Consider the following 18,968-nt stretch of genomic DNA (forward strand, 5'->3'; position numbering starts at 1 on the left):
ATAATGTTTTTTTTGCAAGAAAAAATAAAAAAGGAGACTGAATCTTTTAACTATAGAAAATATAATAAGGCTGTTGAAAGTATTTTCTTTGGTCGTTTATCATTCTATCCCGAGGGTCTTTCTCTTTTGTCTTTTAGGCCACAAACCAACGAAGGGGTCTTTATCGAAAACTTATAATGATTTCAAGAATGGGTTGACCAGGAGTTATGTGACCTCAGTGGTTGAGCCGCAGAATATCCAGAACACCGACCAGTCAAAAAGTATAAGTGTCCTTGTGGGAGATGGCTCTGTTTCAAGGGGATACCTCAATGCACCATTGGACCCCACATTACACTACAGGTAAAGAAGTTGTTTCCACATCCATCCAACAAGGCAAGCCTTGGCTTTCAAAATCAAAAAGTCACATTGCTCAAACAACAGGCTGAATCTTTGTGAAATAGGATGGTGGTGGAAGAATTTTGGAAGTTCCAAATACAGAGTTGAACCGCTTAGTAACTGAGGGTTACATAGTTAGCCAGGTTGAAAAAAGACACAAGTCCATCTAGTTCAACAATATAAAAATAAAATAAAAACTATCATATAATCATACCCAATCCTATACCCACAGTTGATTCAGAGGAAGGCAAATACCCCCCCCCCCCCCCCAGAAAAGTATGATCCAATTTGCTGCAGCAGGGGAAAAAATCCTTCCTTATCCCAGGGTAATACAAATGTTAATGCCTGAACACAATTTTGAAACTTTGACATGTGTTAGTAAAACTGTACATATCATTACAAGTACTTAAAGTATTGGGATGCATTATACCTTTTTTTTCAGAGCAAATTGGACATTCTTTTGGTGGTAAATGGTAATGGATATCTCCTCTTTTTTTTTTATTTCCAAAGTAAAACTGGTCCATAGTAATAGTAAAAAAAAAAATAGTAAAGAAAATAATAGTAATAATAATAATAATAATAAATAATATTTTATAATAGTAATAAATATATAATAATAATAGTAATAATAATAGTATTATTATTATTATTAATACATTTCTTGCTATTACCATAACCCAGTGTTTCTCAACTCCAGTCCTCAAGATGCCCCAACAGGTCATGTTTTCAGGCTTTTAATTATTTTGCACATGTGATTTGATCAGTTTCACTGCCTTGGTAATTACCACAGCCGTTTCATCTGAGGGAAATCCTGAAAACATGAACTGTTGGGGCGCCTTGAGGACTGGAGTTGAGAAACACTGTCCTAACCTACCACCATAACCTCCAACTCAAAATAAGTTCTCCAGCTTCTGACAATCAACAATAGTGTGCATTTCCCTTTTTTTTATCTTACATAAAACACACTGACACCAACTGACACTAAATCATTTTTTTTTCTAAATCCATCCCGAAAATAAACCTTGACCTAGCTATTTTTTCTTTATTTTTTTAAATATTTTTTTGCACACTTTCATTTGTTGACATCTTTGTCACCTACAAGGAGAGAAAAATACAACGTAATACATACGTAATACATCTTTCTCTCCATTCAGAAGAGAAAGAAAACACAGAGGCGGGCTGCGCAATGACTGATCAATGTGATAGTCAATTAAAGCGATCAGGTGACTGAGAACAAGGAGTTCCAGATTCTGATCGTTAGTGTGAGACCTGGGGCTCTCAGTGGGAGCCTGGTTCTGTGATGGGAGCACTTTGGCATGATCCCAAAACAAGCACAAGTACATATATATGCAGCCTCATGGATAAAGGCCCACTTCAGTGAAGCCACATATATGTGTATGGTCGGTGGGAAGGGGTTAAGAAAGATCTTTTTTTTTTATCTCAAAGAAGTTTATTAAATACAATAAAATACAATTAAATACATTAAAATACAAAGAAAAACATACATTCCAATCACAAGGAGTATATTTACACGGTAAACTTAACAATTACCACCTCACATTGTGTAATTCACGTTGTTTCACCCCAGGTACCAATTACATTCTCATTGTCTCAGCATCCTGGTCTTCACTAAGCAGAAGTGTTTGTCCCCCACCAAGGGTGCACCTCATCCTCCCGACAATACTGTTTACATCAATAGTCTATCTAGTATGAGATCTACAGGGGAGAGGCCTGGGGTATCCAGCCAAGGTGCCTATCATTTATCAAACTTACCCGGGAGCCCCTTATGTTGGAAAATATATTTCTCTAACCGTATGGTGTCTCCCATCAGAGCAATCCATTCCTTCAACATTGGAGGTTCAACCGCCTCTCAATGTATAAGGATCAGCTTGCGAGCTTGAAACAAGGCCCTGGCTATGGCTTGTTTGGAGTTATCATCCATAGGGATGTCATCCAGTATCCCCAATAGACATGGTTTTGGGTCCACTGGTATAGTAGCCTGGTAGACTCTGCTAATGGAGGACAGCACTCCTGTCCAGAACAAATTAAGCTGAGGGAAACCCCATAACAGATGTATTAGATCCCTGTGGTCTTTCAAGCACCTGGGGCAATTAGAGTCTGATCTCACTCCCATCCTGAACCATCTAGCGGGTGTATAATGTACTCTTATGCCCCATACACACGGTCGGAATTTCCGACATCAAATACTCAATGTGAGCTTGTTGTCGGAAATTCCAACCATGTGTATGCTCCATCGGACATTTGCTGTCGGAATTTCTGACAACAAATGTTTGAGAGCTGGTTCTCAAAATTTTGTTGTCGGAAATTCCGAGCGTGTGTACACAATTCCGATGCACAAAATTCCACACATGCTCGGAATCAAGCAGAAGAGCTGCACTGGCTATTGAACTTAATTTTTCTCGGCTCGTCATACGTGTTGAACTTCACCGCGTTCTTGACGCTCTGAATTTCCGACAACATTTGTGTGACAAGTTTGAGCCAACATCCGTCGGAAAAAAATCCACGGTTTTGTTGTCGGAATGTCCAATCGTCTGCATAAGTGTTATCTATAACTAGGAAAGGTGTTGAGCCACATTCAGGGAGCAAACTTGTACCGCCTGGAGTGCCTCCTCTCATTGTTCCTCCTCAAATATTCCCACATCTCTTTCCCATTTGCTGGACGCTCCCAGAGGGAACCCTTCCAGGTAAATATGGAGAATCATGGAGAAGCATCTGGAAATAATTAAGAAAGATCTTTATACAATGTTTACTAGTGGTGAGCTAAATTGTGAGATTACACTTTGGTGAAAATTCATCAACAATTATGTTATTTAAAAAATAAATTTAGCAGTAAAAGCGTGATATGATTCTCAAGTCAATTATAACATGGTAATCTCGCTACATGGTTTATCAAAGGGCTGCCAGTAGAGGCATTATGGCTAGGGTTGGCCTTGTTGATCACCAAAGCCATTCATTTTCTATATCAGCAATGGTAAGATAATCACACATGGCTTTCTTAGAAAACAAATCCAATTTTTTTTGGTTTGGTATTCCTCTAAGCCAGGGGTAGGCAACCTCGGTCCTCCAGCTGTTTTGAAACTACAAGTCCCATGAGACATTGCAAGACCCTGACAATTACAGGCATGACTCCTAGAGGCAAAGGCATGATGAAATTTGTAGTTTCACCACAGCTAGAGGGCCGAGGTTGCCTACCCCTGCTCTAAGCAGTCTATACGGTGAAAAATGATGTCAATGTCAGTGAAATTTCAGTGAAAATGTTACGTTTACTGCAAAATAATTTCTCGCAAATAAAAAGATTAAGTATCTCTTAACTTTCAGGGTCTACATAGTTGGCTTTACTGCTATAAACTTTGATCCAGCCACAGATACTATCAATGAAGATCAGTCAACAGTAAATGTTGCCAGCTTTTCCGGTTCTGCTTCATCAACTTCTATTTTTAGAACAGGTATATATGTTTTGTAATATACTATAGTTATAGTAAACATTTTTTATATTTACTATTTGTGATATACATTTTGAGATTGGCCTCCTATATTGATATATTGAATTATTTTTAAGGTCATGCAGAGATACCAGGCCGTGTGCAGATGGTTCGCTCATCCTCGGGGGATGCTATGGACATCACCTTCCAAAGTTTTGAGACTTCAAATGGACCCATAGTGGCTTATGCCGTCATCTTGACAACTGACTTACATGGTAGGAACAGCAATCATAATAGAATTATACAAATTAGTTGCAGATCTGTTAAAGTGAGCATGACTTAAACTGACTAGTCTTGCATTTTTTGAAAAATAAAGGTTTCTTGAGTCTAACTTGCTTTAACTGTAGTTGAGATGTGTGATTGTAGCCACCCACAGAGTGCATTGAAGTCAATGAGTTGGTTGTCACGTGGACTTTGAGCCTGGGTTCACACTATAGCAATGCGGGAACCAGCTCAAATCCAGCGCCGGTTCCCGCATTGCATCTCTCCCGCAGGCAGTTCATACTGCCCTCTGCAAACCACTGCGGGTGTCAATACAATGTTTATGACACTCCCAGATCTGTTCACAAATTGTGAATTCGGACAGAAATCAGATCGCATGGGTGTGACCAGCCATGCGATCCAAATCCAGTGCAGGTTTAAAAAAGTCCCTGCACCTTTTTTATGTGAATCCAATGTGAGTTCAGCCATATAACTGTATGGCTGAACTTGCAATGCACAGACATCCCATTCAATCAGCACCGCAGTGCGGGTGAGAATCACATGCAATGTCTGTTTTTGCTATAATGTGAACCCCAGCTTATAGTGAAAATTATCAGTAAAGCACAACCCTTGTGTGACCCTGCAGAGCAGAAAGAAGATCCAGAATACATAATAAACTAACATGGCTTCCTTGATGTGCATTTAGAATTAAAAATTATGACTAGAGCACACCTATTGGTAAATTTATTTGAAAAAAATACTTAAGCTTCGTACATACGATCAGATTTTCTGAAGAAAAAAATAAATGTAAGGCTGAATCTATCAGATATAAGATAGAAAATATCATCAGGTTATTGAAAGTATTTTATATGGTCATTTGTCTTTTAATTCTATTGGTCAATTTCTTTTGTCTTTCAGGCCACCATCCAACTAAGGGGTCTTTGTCAAAAACTTATAATGATTTCAAGAATGGGTTAACCAGGAGTTATGTGACCTCTGTCATTGAGCAGCAGAATATCCAGAACACTGACCAACAGAATCAGATTAGTGTCCACGTGGGAGATGGCACTGTTTCAAGGGGATACGTCAATGGACCATTGGACCCCACATTAAACTACAGGTAATGGAGTTGAATCCACATCCATCAAACAAGAGACATACCCTGTGTTTAGAAATCAAGAGTCACATTGCTTGGACAACAAAATTAATCTTTATTTAATTGGCTGGCATTGGAAGAATTTGAAAAGTTTCAAATATGGAGTTTAAGGAAGATCTCTATACAATATTTACTAGCGATGAGCTAAATTGTGATTTTTCAGTTTGGTGAAAATTCAACAACAATTATGTTATTAAAAAAAAAAAAACAATTAGCAGCAAAAGCATGGTATGTTCCCCAAGTCAATTCTAAAATAGTAATCATGTGACATTGTTTATTAAAGGCTTAGCAATAGATTATGGCTAGGGTTGGCCTTGTTTCCCAACAAAGCCATTAATCTCAATGTCAGCAGTGGTAAGGTGTTTACATGACTTTCTTTGAAAACAAATCAATGCTTTCTTGGTATTCAGTCTGTATGGTGAAACATGAGGTTAATGTCTATGAAATTTCAGAGAAAATTATACATTTGCTGCAAAATCATTCCCCACAAATAAAAAGATGGACATTGATCTTTTGACTTTCAGGGTCTACATAGTGGGCTTTACCGCTATAAACTTTGATCCAACCACAAACACCATCAATGAAAATCAGTCAACAGCAACCAGCTTCTCTGCTTCAACAACTTCTACTTTTAAAACAGGTATATATGTCTGGTAATTTACTGTATTTATTGTTAACATTTTTCACATTTGCTATTTGTACGATACTTTTAATGCCGCATACACACGACCGCTCTTTTTTCATATTATTCATAATTCATTCATAATTCATATTACGATCATGTATGGGCTCCAGCTGACTTTTTGTTCCCCAAAATTCAGATGGACCTAGAAATAAAACATTATTTCAAATCTCTCAGATGGACTCGAGTCCGATCGAAAAATCCATTCATCTGTATGCTAGTCCGATGGTCAAAAACCGACGCTAGGGCAGCTATTGGCTACTGGCTATGAACTTCCTTATTCTAGCCCGGTCGTACGTCATCATGTTTGAATCCTTCGGACTTTGGTGTGCTTGTGTGTGGCCAAGTCCGTTCGTTCGGAAAGTCCGTCGGAACTCTGCCGAAAGTCCGTCGGGGAGACCATCGGACTTAGTCCGTCGGAAAGTCCGGTTGTGTGTATGCGGCATTAGAATTGATCACTTATATCTATATGTTGAATTATTTTAAAGATCACGCAGAGATATCAGGCAGTGTGCAGATTGTTCGCTCGCCCTCGAGGGATGCTTTGAACATCACCTTCCAAAGTTTTGAGACTTCAAATGGACCCATAGTAGCTTATGCCATCATCATGACAACCGATTTACACGGTACGAACAGCAATTATAATAGAATTATACAAATTAGTTGTAGAACTGTTACAAAGTTACATAGTAGGTGAGGTCGAACAAAGACACAAGTCCATCAAGTCCAACCTATGTGTGTGATTAAATGTCAGTATTATATTGTATATGTATTGTATATTGTATATTTCTTGAAACTATTGATGTTTCCCGCTGAGACCACCACCTGTGGAAGGGAATTCCACATCCTTGCCGCTCTTACAGTAAAGAACTCTCTACATAGGTTAAGGTTAAACCTCTTTTCTTCAAATTTTAATGAGTGACCACGTGTCTTGTTAAACTCCCTTCCGCAGAAAAGTTTTATCCCTATTTTGGGCTCACCAGTACGGTACTTGTAAATTGAAGCGTCTCTTCTCCAGAGAGAATAAGTTCAGTGCTCGCAACCTTTCCTCATAACTAATATCCTCCAGACTCTTTATTAGCTTTGTTGCCCTTCTTTGTACTCGCTCCATTTCCAGTACATCCTTCCTGAGGACTGGTGCCCAGAACTGGACAACATACTCCAGGTGCGGCCGGACCAGAGTCTTGGAGAGCGGGAGAATTATCGTTGTTGAACTGAGCATCACATAAACTGACTGGTCTTGCATTTTCTGAAGGACAAGGTTTCCTGATATATAGAACTATATTTGAGATATATACGATTTTAGCTACCCACAGAGTGCATGAAATTCAATGAGTTGGTTGTCTCATAGACTTTCATTTTCAGAAGGATCAGTAAACCACAATTGTGTGATACTGCAGAGCAGAAAGCAGTTCCCGAATATGTAATGGGCTAACATGGAATCCTTCATGTACATTTAAAATGATAAATTAGGATTATGAGTAGAAAAAACATATTGGTAACATAATTTTTTTAAATCCTTTATTTTCTTGGGATTCCTCAAACATTCTCTTAAAAATGTGTTTGTTTGTTTTTTCCAAAAATAAAAGTGAGACTGAATTTACCAACTATAGAAAATATAATAAGGTTGTTGAAAATATTTTCTTTGGTCATTTATCATTCTGTCACATTGGTCATTCTTTTTTGCCTTTCAGACCACAAACTAACTAAGGAGTCTTTATCAAAGACTTATACTGATTTCAAGAATGGGTTGACCAGGACTTACGTGACCTCTCTCATTGAGCAACAGAATATCCAGAACACTGACCAATCGAATAAGATAAATGTCCACGTGGGAGATGGCACTGTTTCAAGGGGATACATCAATGGACCATTGGACTCTGCATTAAACTACAGGTAATGGAGTTGTTTCCACATCCATCCAACAAGGCAGACCTTGTTTTTAAAAATCAGGAGTCACATTCAGCGGTGGCTGGTGGTATATTTTTTGGGGGGGCCGGCAAACAGCCATGACCACCCCCCGGTCCGTCTCCAGGTCACCCGTACTTCCTGCCCCCCCCTCCAGGTCACTGGCCCCGCACTTACCTTATCTAGGTCGTGGTGGCTCTAGGCTTCCCCTGCATCTCCTCCTCCCCTGCATCATGCTGTGCATCTCCTCCCTCCTCCTCCTAGGCAGCCAATCGGATTACCTCTCCTATCCACCAATTGGGTGACGACCGCTTCCTGATTGAATGAATGAATGAAATACTTGTATAGCGCACAATGCGAACTGAATCGCCTCTAGGCGCTGTGGCGAGCTTTGATCATCTGCTAAAAGAGGAAGGTCTTGAGTTTTTTCCTAAAAGCCAGGTGATTTTCTTCGATTGATTTGATTGGCCGGGAGGAGAATCAATGTGACAATAGTGAATATTCATACACTATAGTCACACAAGTGATCAGTCATGGTGCAGCCCATTCCTGTGTTTTCATTCTCTTTTTATAGAAAGATGTTAACAAACAAAAGTGTGTAAAAAAAAGGTGAAGTTAAAGGAAATATGGGTAGGTCAAGTCTTGATCTAGGTCATTGCTGGGGTTAGTATTAGAGTCAAGGAAAGGGCCAAAGATTAAGGTCAGGGTCAAAAGTCAGAGTAAAAAATTCCGGGGTCAAAGATCAATGTCGGTATATTTTGGGTAGGATTTTTTTTTTTAAATGTTTAAAATCAGTGTCATTTAGTGTAAGTAAATTTTAGGTAGAATGAAAAAGCAAAATGCGCACTATTGTTTCTAGTCCCTATTGCAGGTACAAACAACAATTATGTGGTATTGCTGCAATTGTGACAATTGTGACAAGAAGGAAAATGTATTTTGGGTTGTTGTTTCATGGTAAGTTATAAACCCTTTCATGCCTAAGCCTATTCCTGACATTTGTTGCTTACAAGTTAAAATAAAATCCGCTAGAAAATCACTTAGAACTCCCAAAGCTTTTATTATATATATATATATATATATATATATATATATATATATATATATATATATATATATATACACATATACATATATATTTTAGCAGGGTCCATAAAGAATAAAATGGTGATTGTTGAAATATTTTATGCCACACAGTATTTGCACAGTGGTCTTTCAAATGCACTTTTTTGGGAAAAAAAGACGCTTTCATGAAAAAAAACTAAACAGTAAAGTTAGCCCATTTTTTTGTATAATGTGAAAGATGATGTTAGTAAATAGATACCTAACATATCATGCTTTGAAATTGCACACACTCGTGGGATATCAACAAACTACGATACCTAAAAATCTCTATAGGAGTTATCACAGCGATCAGGTGAGTAGGACCCAGGAGTCCCAGGTCCCAATTGGTATTACAAGACCTCAGTGAGAGGCCAGTCTCTGTGCTGGGAGCATGCTGTGCTTCATGCTCCCACAAGAACGCATATATTCAGCCTCGTGATAAAGACCCACTTCAACGAGGCCACATATATATGTACGATCTGCAAGAAGGGATTGTCAGAAACCATGAAATCAGACCGAGACAGAAGTACAGTTAAATCACACTTGTTTAGTAATAAAAGTAAAAAGAACGAACGTAGTCAAAACATAGCCAAAGTTCAGTAACCTGGAATGGATAGTCAGCCAAGCCAGAAATCAGGGATCAATGTAGTGGAACAGCAAGCAGGATCTGGAGCCAGAAGGGATGTCAGCAAAGCAAGTCTTTAAACGGGAACGCAGGAGAATGTTTCTGTGATGTTGACCAAAGCAAAGGCAGAGATCCTCTGGACTGGACGGCTTAAGTAGGCAGGACTGACGAGCAGGAAATCATCAACAGCTGAGTAAGTGGAGAGATAGGAGCTGGCAATTGGCTGACAGCTGAGTGGCCAGCTCTCAGAAGGAAGGGCTGAGCCCAGCCCTGACAGGGATTAAGAAAGATCTATACAATATTAGACATGTGTATTCGTTTTCATCCGAATGCATTTCGGGTATTTTCGTTATCATTTTAACAAATGAAACCGAACATGCAGGATCTGAAAACTGAAAGATCCAACATAAACAAATGCTTCATTTTAGTTTTTGTTGTGACAACAGTTAGATATAGATAGGAGATTCGACATGATGCTGACAGTAGCAATCTGTGTCCATCGAACCTGTGGTCAAATGTGTCTAACCTTAGCTCTATTAGTCCAAGATTATTCTACATAGAGAGAAAAGATTTGACATAGAGAGAAAAGATTCGACATAGAGAGAAAAGATTCGACATTATAGACACAATAGCAAAAAAGGTTGAATGTGCCTAACCTAACTCTATTAGTTCAAGACTATTCGACATAGAGAGAAAAGATTCGACATGAAGATTCGATACAGTTTATCTGCTCCGTTGAATCTTCTTAGAACATTCAACAGACACCATAAGCCTTGAATGACAGATTCAACCTTAATTATTTCAGATTTTCTGACGAGTACATTTTTTAACGAAACTAAATAAATAAAAACGAATTTCGGGAGTAACTAAATAAATGTATTATTCAGACGAAAATGAAATTCCGAAACAAAATATTTCAGTGTGCACATGTCTATATAATATTTACTAGTGATAAGCTAAATTGGGAACTTCCACAACAGCAGCAATAATTATTTGAAAAAAAATGTAGCTGCGAAAGCGATATGATTCTCAAGTCAAATAAAACATGGTAATCATGCGACATTGTTTATCAAAGGGTTAGCAGTAGCGTATGCATTATGGTTAGGCACTGAGAAGGTGATCACATGACTTTCAAACAACAAATCCATGTTTTTTGGCATTCCTCAAAGCGGTCTGTATGATGAAACATGGGGTAAATGGTAATGAAATTTCAGTGCAAATGTCACATTTACTATAAATTTATTCTTCACAAATAAAAAGCCCATCTATTGTCTTTCAGGGTCTACATCGCAGGCTTTACCGCCATAAACTTTGATCCAGCCTCAAACACTATTAATGAAAATCAGTCAACAGCAACTGTTGCCAGCTTCTCTGGTTCTGCTTCAACATCTTCTACTTTTAGAACAGGTAGATAGATATGTGTTGCAATTTAATTTAATGTTAACAGTTTTTACATTTACTATTTGTACTACACCTTTTAGCGTTGATCACCTAACTATATATTGAATAATTTTTAAGAACATGCGGAGATACCAGGCAGTGTGCAGATTGTTCGCTCACTCTCGAGGGATGCTATGAACATCACCTTCCAAAGTTTTGAGACTCCAAATGGACCCATAGTGGCTTATGCCATCATCATGACCACCGATTTACATGGTAGGAACAGAAATCCTAATAGAATTATACTAGATGCTGGCATAACTGTTGAACTGAGCATCATTTAAAGTGGAAGTAAACCCATGGATTTAAACAGTTAAAAAAAAAGGCATGCCGGGAATGCTAACTGCACATTGGCTGTGCTCTCAGCCAAACTATCAAACCATCCAATGGCTGGTGTCATAACAAATCACATGTGCAGCACCATAGCAGTTGAAGATTAAACAGAGGCAAAGATGGCAGCTTCCTTGGCTGAAAACGAAAGGGGAGTTTACTTCCACTTTAAGCTGACTTATGTTGCATTTTTATATTTATTAGGTATTTTCCAATATTATCAATAAAAACGTTTCCTATAAGGCGAAAAAAAGCATAGCAATAAGCATGGGAAAAGAAATACAATGGAATGCAGCACATAGGGAACACAACATATCAAAGCACTATATTTCCCCACCCACAGAGTCCATGGTTTTCTAGAAGCTTTAAAGGCTGAGTATTTGTCCCGTCTAACGGCTAGCAGCTTTTCTTAAACAAAATTGGTTTTGACAAGCTCAACAGTTTCCAATGGATTAAGAGCTAGTTTTTTGCTTCCAATGTCTAGTAAACCTTATCCGAGCTGCTAATACAAAATACGCAACAACTGTGCGAAACCGTATGGGGAAACTGTCTATTTCCATATTTAGAATCACTAAAGCCTGAGGAACCAATATGCCGGTAACCTCTGATATGATTTGAAAAATTTTCCTACAGAAGCTGTGGGGGTGTTTACTATTTCATAATATAAACATCATGAAATATGTATCATGGTTCCTGTGGAACCGCATCCTATCTAGCATAAAGGGGACAGAGAAGGATAAAATTTGGCTAGTCCAAACGAGATTAGATGCCATCAAAGGGTGATTTTTTTTTTTTTTTGTGAATTCCCAGTATTCAAAACAGCTTGTCACCTTATATATGGATATAAGGTCCAATGCCATGTACACACGTTCAGACTTTCCGATGGGAAATGTTGGATGTGAGCTTGTTGGCTGAAAGTCCGACAGTGTGTACGCTGTCAGACTTTCCACCAACAAATGTTGGCTAGCAGGTTATCAAATTTTTCACCAACAAAACTTTGTTGTCAGACTTTCCGATTGTGTGTAGACAAGTCCGTCGCACAAAAGTTCACGCTTGCTCGGAATCAAGTACGAGCCGGAAGTGCTCGGTCTTGTAATAATAGCGATCGTAATGGAGATATCACGTGACTATTGAACTTCCTTTTAATCAGCTTGTCGTACCTCTTGTATGTCACCACGTTCCCACATGATTGTGTGTACGGGGCATAAGGCTCATTGAGAAATGCCAAAGAGGGCGAAAGATCTAATTCCCAGTGCATAGAAGGTGTAGGGTGGCAAAACTAAAATATAGAGATACCCTTCTGGGTTGGTGTAGCTAATGCATAGTATTACCAAGCCTTGGTGGGATGTACATTTTTTTTGTCTGTAGGAAATGTGTGATTTGCATATATTTAAAGAATTCTGTGGCCGTTGTCTTGCATTTTTTGAAGGATAGGGTCATCTGGGTTTAAGCTTCTTTAACTGTAGCTGAAAAGTGATATTGGCCATACAGAGAGTGCACTGAATTCACTAAGCCGATCAACTCGTAGACTTGCATTGTGAGAAAGATTAGAAAAGTACAATCATTGTGTGACAGCAGAGCAGAAAACAGATCCAGAATACCTAATGAGCTACTATGGCTTCCTTCATGTTCATTTATGCTTTCAAATTATGACTAAAAAACACAAAACAATAACATACGTTAAAGTAAATCCTTTTTTATTGGGCTGCCTTAAAACATGAATTATTCCCTTTAAAAAAAGACAGATTATTTATAAATTGAAAATAATGATTTATTCAATAAAACATTTAAAGCAAGACCAATTGAATCAAACATAGAAAATATTGTTTTGGTGTAGAAAACATTTTCTTCAGTCATTTGTCATGCTATCCCATTGGTCATCCTTTTATTTATTTTTTGTCTTGCAGGCAACAAACCAATTGAGGGGTCTTTATCAAAGACATATAATGATTTCAAGAATGGGTTGACCAGAACTTATGTGAGCTCTGTCATCGAGCAGAAGAATATCCACAACACTGACCAATCAAATAAGATAAGTGTCCGAGTGGGAGATGGCACTGTTTCAAGGGGCTACGTCAATGGACCATTGGACCCCACATTCCAGTACAGGTAATGAATTTGCTTCTACATTCCTCCAATGAGACACACTTTGTGTTTACAAATCAAGAGTCACATTGCTCAGGCACTAGACTGAATGTCTATTAAATTCACTGGTGAAGGAAAGATTTGAAGAGTTCCAAATACAGATTTTAAGAAAGTCCTTTGTGTAATAGTTACTATCGATAAGCAAAATTGTGAATTTTTACTTTCACGAAACTTCAGTAGCAATTGGGTTATTTTAGAAACATTTAACCACAAATTTGTGAAACGATTCTAAAATAATTTACAACATTGTGATCATGTGGCTTTGTTTATCAAAGAGTTGGCAATAGCATACACATTAAGGCTAGGGTTGGCTTTGTTTATCAAAAAAACATTAATCTCAATGTCAGTACTGGGAAGGCGATCATATGGCTTTCCTAGAGACCAAATCCATTTTTTTTGTCTACATGTTGAAACGTGTGATATTGTTCATGAAATTTTAGTGACATTTGCTGTACAATTATTATTCCTCCCAAATAATAAGATGGACACCAATCTTTTGACTTTCAGGGTCTACATAGTTGGCTTTACCGCTATAAACTTTGATCCAACCACACACACTATCAATGAGGATCAGTCAACAGCAATTGTTGCCAGCTTCTCTGGTTCTGCTTCAACTACTACTTTTAGAAAAGGTATATATGTTCTGTAAGGTGTTTACAGTTACTTTTTTTTCACATTTACTTTTTGTGTTATACATGTTGTAGTTGATGGCCTATATCTGAAAAAGAACATCTGCAGGCTCATCCCCATGTATCTACAATATGTCTTTAGGGAAGCGCAATGTCTGGGGGTCATGCTGATTCACAGTGATGTCTTGTGGAGGCCAAGAAACAGGGGAGGTATAGTGGGCATGACAAGATGTGGGTCTTGTAGTTTATGTCAATTTATGGGGGGGGGGACCCACAATCACATTGCCAACTGTGAGACCCCTCGGGTGCATGTGGCACATGAATTGCAATACTCATTGTGTGGTTTACACATTGAACTGCACCTGCGAGGCCTTCTATATTGGAAAGACAGTTAGGACTATTTGTAGGCAATCACTGGATCATATCAATGATATTATTATAACAATTACAATTTGAGATCTTCTGTACACATTTTGCATAATGCTTACATACTTTCTAAAGTGCTGGGTTCTGGAAGTAGTACCCAAAAGCATACAAGGGAGTAAATTTGACAAACTAGTTTTACAGATAGAGTCAAGGTGGATTAGTTAGTTGAAGGCTACTAATCCACCAGGCTTGAATGAAAGCCTAAGCTTTAGTCCCTTTCTCGAAGAATAACAAAGAAGTCTTTAACTTTAATATGCAATATTTAAAATGATTGTAAAAAAATTTGTAAATATCCTGTATATAAGAAATTGAAGATCTCATTTATTTTTTATTCTAAATTTGTGGGATGTAAAATAGTTAAGAAAATTATAAAAAAAAAAGTTTGAGTACCTTTTTAAGTATTTCCTTTTTTGAACATTTTATAGTATTATGAATTAAAGAATTGTATATACTGTATTCATTGGCGTATAACACTAATTTTTTCACCATGAAAATCGGGTGTAAATGGTGCATGCATATTATACGCCAATACTTCAATTTTAGCTGCCTCAGAGGGGACAAGGAGGGGGGCAGGACGAGCGCCATCAGATTACATACAGTGAGAATCTCCTGTTTACTCGGCAGCCTCTGTAATAGGAAGTCCCATTTCCCAGGGCACCATTGGACCACTGTTCTGTTCATCATAGGAGATTCTCACTGTATATAATCTGTCGGTGCTCGTCTCCCGCCCCCCCTCCCTGTCCCCTGTAGGGTGCAGATGGACATCGATCAGGCTGCACTGATGGCAATGATGAGGCTGCTACATTGAAGGCAATGGTGAGGCTGCTGCATTGATGGCAATGGTGAGGCTGCTGCATTGATGTGGACTGATGAGGCTGCATTGAGGCAATGGTGAGGTTGCAGATGGGCACTGACCCTTATTTTGCTTCAAAGTTCCTTATTTAACCCCCCTAGCGGTAATCCCGAGTCTGGCTCGGGTTAGGAATTTACTGATAGGAGCGGTAACCCCGAGCCAGACTCGGGATTGCATCGCTGGATACAGGGGAGGACACAGGGAGAGTTACTTACCTTGTCCCCTGGATCCAGCGATGTCCCCCACGCTGTGTGATCGAGCCGTCCTCCGCTTGATTCACAGTGCTGAATGCCGCCGAGCTCCGTTCCCTGCGACGTTACGGCGCACGGGAGCGGAGAACGGCGGCAAATTCAAAAAAGTAAAAAGACACAAAACACACACAGCACTGTAATCTTACAGATTACAGTGGTGTATTAAAAATTACACACCCCCTTTGTCCCTAGTGGTCTGTGCAATGCCCTGCATGCACTTTTATATTATAAATACAGTTTTTTCTGCCTGGAATTTGGAGATTGTCCATAGCAACCAAAACATGTCCCTTTTTCAGTGTTTTAGGATTTGATTACATTATTGAATAATTTTTATTATTCTTTATTATATTATAAACTTTATCATACCCGGGATGTCCGCTAGACTCTGGTTTGAAGAGATTTAAGAGAGTTATTCCTAAGAATTACAGGACTACAAAATAAAACGCCAAATTTCCATGCAAAATAATTGTACCGTTTTCAGCACCTAAAACCGGACTGAATCATACCGCCAGGGAGGTTAAAATGTATGGGTTTTTTTCCTGAAACTTCCCTCTTAAAATGAATGTGCGTGTTATATACCGATAAATACGGTATTTGATAAAACCCATTAGTTATATATAAGGAATTAAGTATTTTATATATTTATATAGAGAACATATATTTATTTAAAGCATCAATAAATGGTGAAGGAAGTCATAGCTGGTCCTTCGGGACTAATCACAGCTTAAATTTAGAGGCAGTAAGAACCTGAGGATACCTACGTGCCTATCACCAGATCTGTCTCAATGCTACTAAATGATCAGCTACAATTTATTTTAGGCTGCTGTAACTGTTTAAATGCTGCTACTAGATTTCATTGTAGGAAAATTTGCCTTGTCACCCTGTTAAAGGAAGTGGAAAATAAGAGATCTACTGGCTAGAACAATAGCTAATAATAACAGCAACAATAATACAATATAGCTAGTGGGACTCGGAAAAAGAAAGGGTTTTTCAAAGGTGCCAGGCAGTGTGCAGTATATATGTATTGTATTTACTGTATTTATTGTTAACATTTTTCATATTTACTAATTGTACTATACCTTTTAGAGTTGATCACCTGTATCTATATATTGAATTATTTTTACAATCATGCAGAGATGCCAGGCAGTGTGCAGATTGTTCGCTCATCATCGAGGGATGCTATGAACATCACCTTCCAAAGTTTTGAGACTTCATCTGGACCCATAGAGGCTTATGCCATCATCGTGACCACCGATTTACATGGTAGGAACAGCAATCATAAAAGAACTACAGAAATGAGTTGTAGAAGTGTTGAACTTAGAATCATTAAACTGCCTGGTCTTGCATTCTCTGAAGGATAATGTGGCCTGGATCTAATTTACTTTAACTTTAGTGGAGATGTGATATTATCCATACAGATTTTTTTTTTTTATTACATTACGTGACAACGCAAAGCAGATCCAAAATATGTAGTGAGCTAACATTGCTTTCTTCATAGCCACCTATAATTAAAAATTATGCCTAGAAACACACCCTGATAACATTATTTAATCGAAAAAAATTTTTTTTACAGGGATACATAAAACATTAAGCATTCCCATTAAAAAAATATGAAAATAATGATTTTTTTTTCAAGAGAAAAAAAAAAGTTAGGCCAAAGCTATCAACTGTAGAAAATATCATTTTGGTGTTGAAAGTATTTTGTAATTGGTCATACTATTCCTTTGGTCATTTTTTTTTTTTATCTTGCAGTTGTCAAACCAACTAAGGGGTCCTTATCAAAGACATATAATGATTTCAAGAATGGGTTGACCAGGACTTATGTAACTTCTGTCATTGAGCAGCAGAAAATCCAGAATGCTGACCAATTGAATAAGATAAGTGTCCACGTAGGAGATGGCACGGTTTCAAGGGGATACGTCAATGGACCATTGGACCCCACTTTACACTACAGGTAATGGAGTTGCTTCCACATTCATCCAATCAGACACAACTTGTGTTTAAAAATCAGGAATCCCATTGATTAGAGACCAGATCTCTGTTAAACTGACTAGCACTAGAAGGATTTAAACAGTTCCAAATATAGATTTTTAAGTAAGATCTCTATATAATAGTTACCATTGATGAGTGAAATTGTTAGTTTTCGCTTTGGTGAAATTTCAGCAACAATTGAGTCATTTTAGCAAAATGTAAAAACAAAAGCATGTGATGGTAAAGCCAATTATAACATGGTGAACGTGTGGATTTGTTTATTAAAGGGGTGGCAGTAGGGTGGGCATTATGGCTAGGGCTGGCTTTGTTTATCAACAAATCCATTAATCTCAATGTCAGCATTGGGATGGTGATCACATGCCTTTCCCAGAAAACAAATCCATGTTTTCTGATATTCCTCTAAGCAGTCTGCATGATAATACATGAAGTTAATGTCAATGAAATTTCAGTGAGACTGCAACATTTGGGAATCAATGGTGGAGAAGGATCTGGCTGTTCTGGTAGACCATAGTCTTAATAATCACATGCAATGCCAAGCTGTGGTTTCCAAAGCGAGCAAAATCCTTTCTTGATGTAAGAGAGGTATGGGCCGCAGAAAGAGGGATATCAGTTTGCCCCCCTGCACAATCATTAGTAGCACCTCTTCTGGAATATGAAGTTCAGTTTTGGGCTACAGTTTACAAATAGGATATCGGGGAACTGGAGAAAGTGCAGAGAAGAGCAACCAAACTGATAAGAGGCATGGAGGAGCTCAGCTATGAGAAAGGATTAGAGAAACTGAATTTATTCTCTCTTGAGAAGAGATTAAGGGGAATATGATCAGCATGTACAAATAAATAAGTGGTCCATATAGTGAACTTGATGAAGTGTTATTTACTTTAAGGTCATTACAGAGGCAAGGGGACACTCTATGCCTGGAGGAAAAGAGATTTAAACTCCAAATACAGTAAAGCTTCTTCACAGTAAGAGCTGTGAAAATGTGGACTAGATTCCATCCAGAGGTGGTTCTGGTCAGCTCAGTAGATTGTTTTAAAACAGGCCTGGATTATTTCCTAAATGTACATACTGTAATATAACTGGATACTAATATTTATAGGTAAAGTTTTTTTTTTTTTTCAGGGTCTACATAGTTGGCTTTAGCACTATAAACTTTGATCCAGCCACAAACACCATTAATGAAGACCAGTCAACAGCAACTGTTGCCAGCTTCTCTGGTTCTGCTTCAACAACTTCTGCTTTTAGAACAGGTATATACGTATTGTAATGTATTTATAGTTAAAATGTTTGACATTTTCTATTTTTGCTATATACTCTAGTTTTGTTTCCTAAAGAACATCTTCGTCCTCCAGCC

At 38.1% G+C, this 18,968-nt stretch overlaps 1 protein-coding gene across 3 annotated transcripts in view; it reads left to right on the forward strand.

Moving 5' to 3' along the window:
- The window catches only part of LOC143929620 (uncharacterized), a 329,026-nt gene that overhangs the window by 220,574 nt on the left and 89,484 nt on the right, over positions 1-18,968 (forward strand). For all 3 annotated transcript variants that reach the window (XM_077453528.1, XM_077453525.1, XM_077453526.1), the window contains 14 exons: positions 138-339; positions 3,715-3,842; positions 3,956-4,093; positions 4,998-5,199; positions 5,760-5,875; positions 6,406-6,543; positions 7,612-7,813; positions 10,831-10,958; positions 11,070-11,207; positions 13,229-13,430; positions 13,974-14,098; positions 16,760-16,888; positions 17,378-17,579; positions 18,737-18,864. In XM_077453528.1, the coding sequence (XP_077309654.1) occupies positions 138-339; positions 3,715-3,842; positions 3,956-4,093; positions 4,998-5,199; positions 5,760-5,875; positions 6,406-6,543; positions 7,612-7,813; positions 10,831-10,958; positions 11,070-11,207; positions 13,229-13,430; positions 13,974-14,098; positions 16,760-16,888; positions 17,378-17,579; positions 18,737-18,864 (2,178 nt within the window). The remainder of the gene's footprint in view (positions 1-137; positions 340-3,714; positions 3,843-3,955; positions 4,094-4,997; positions 5,200-5,759; positions 5,876-6,405; positions 6,544-7,611; positions 7,814-10,830; positions 10,959-11,069; positions 11,208-13,228; positions 13,431-13,973; positions 14,099-16,759; positions 16,889-17,377; positions 17,580-18,736; positions 18,865-18,968) is intronic.

The sequence above is a fragment of the Lithobates pipiens genome, unplaced genomic scaffold (genome assembly GCF_037356315.1).
Source record: "Lithobates pipiens isolate NorthernLeopardFrog02 unplaced genomic scaffold, aLitPip1_a1.2 Scaffold_24, whole genome shotgun sequence".
Taxonomy (NCBI): Eukaryota; Metazoa; Chordata; class Amphibia; order Anura; family Ranidae; genus Lithobates; species Lithobates pipiens.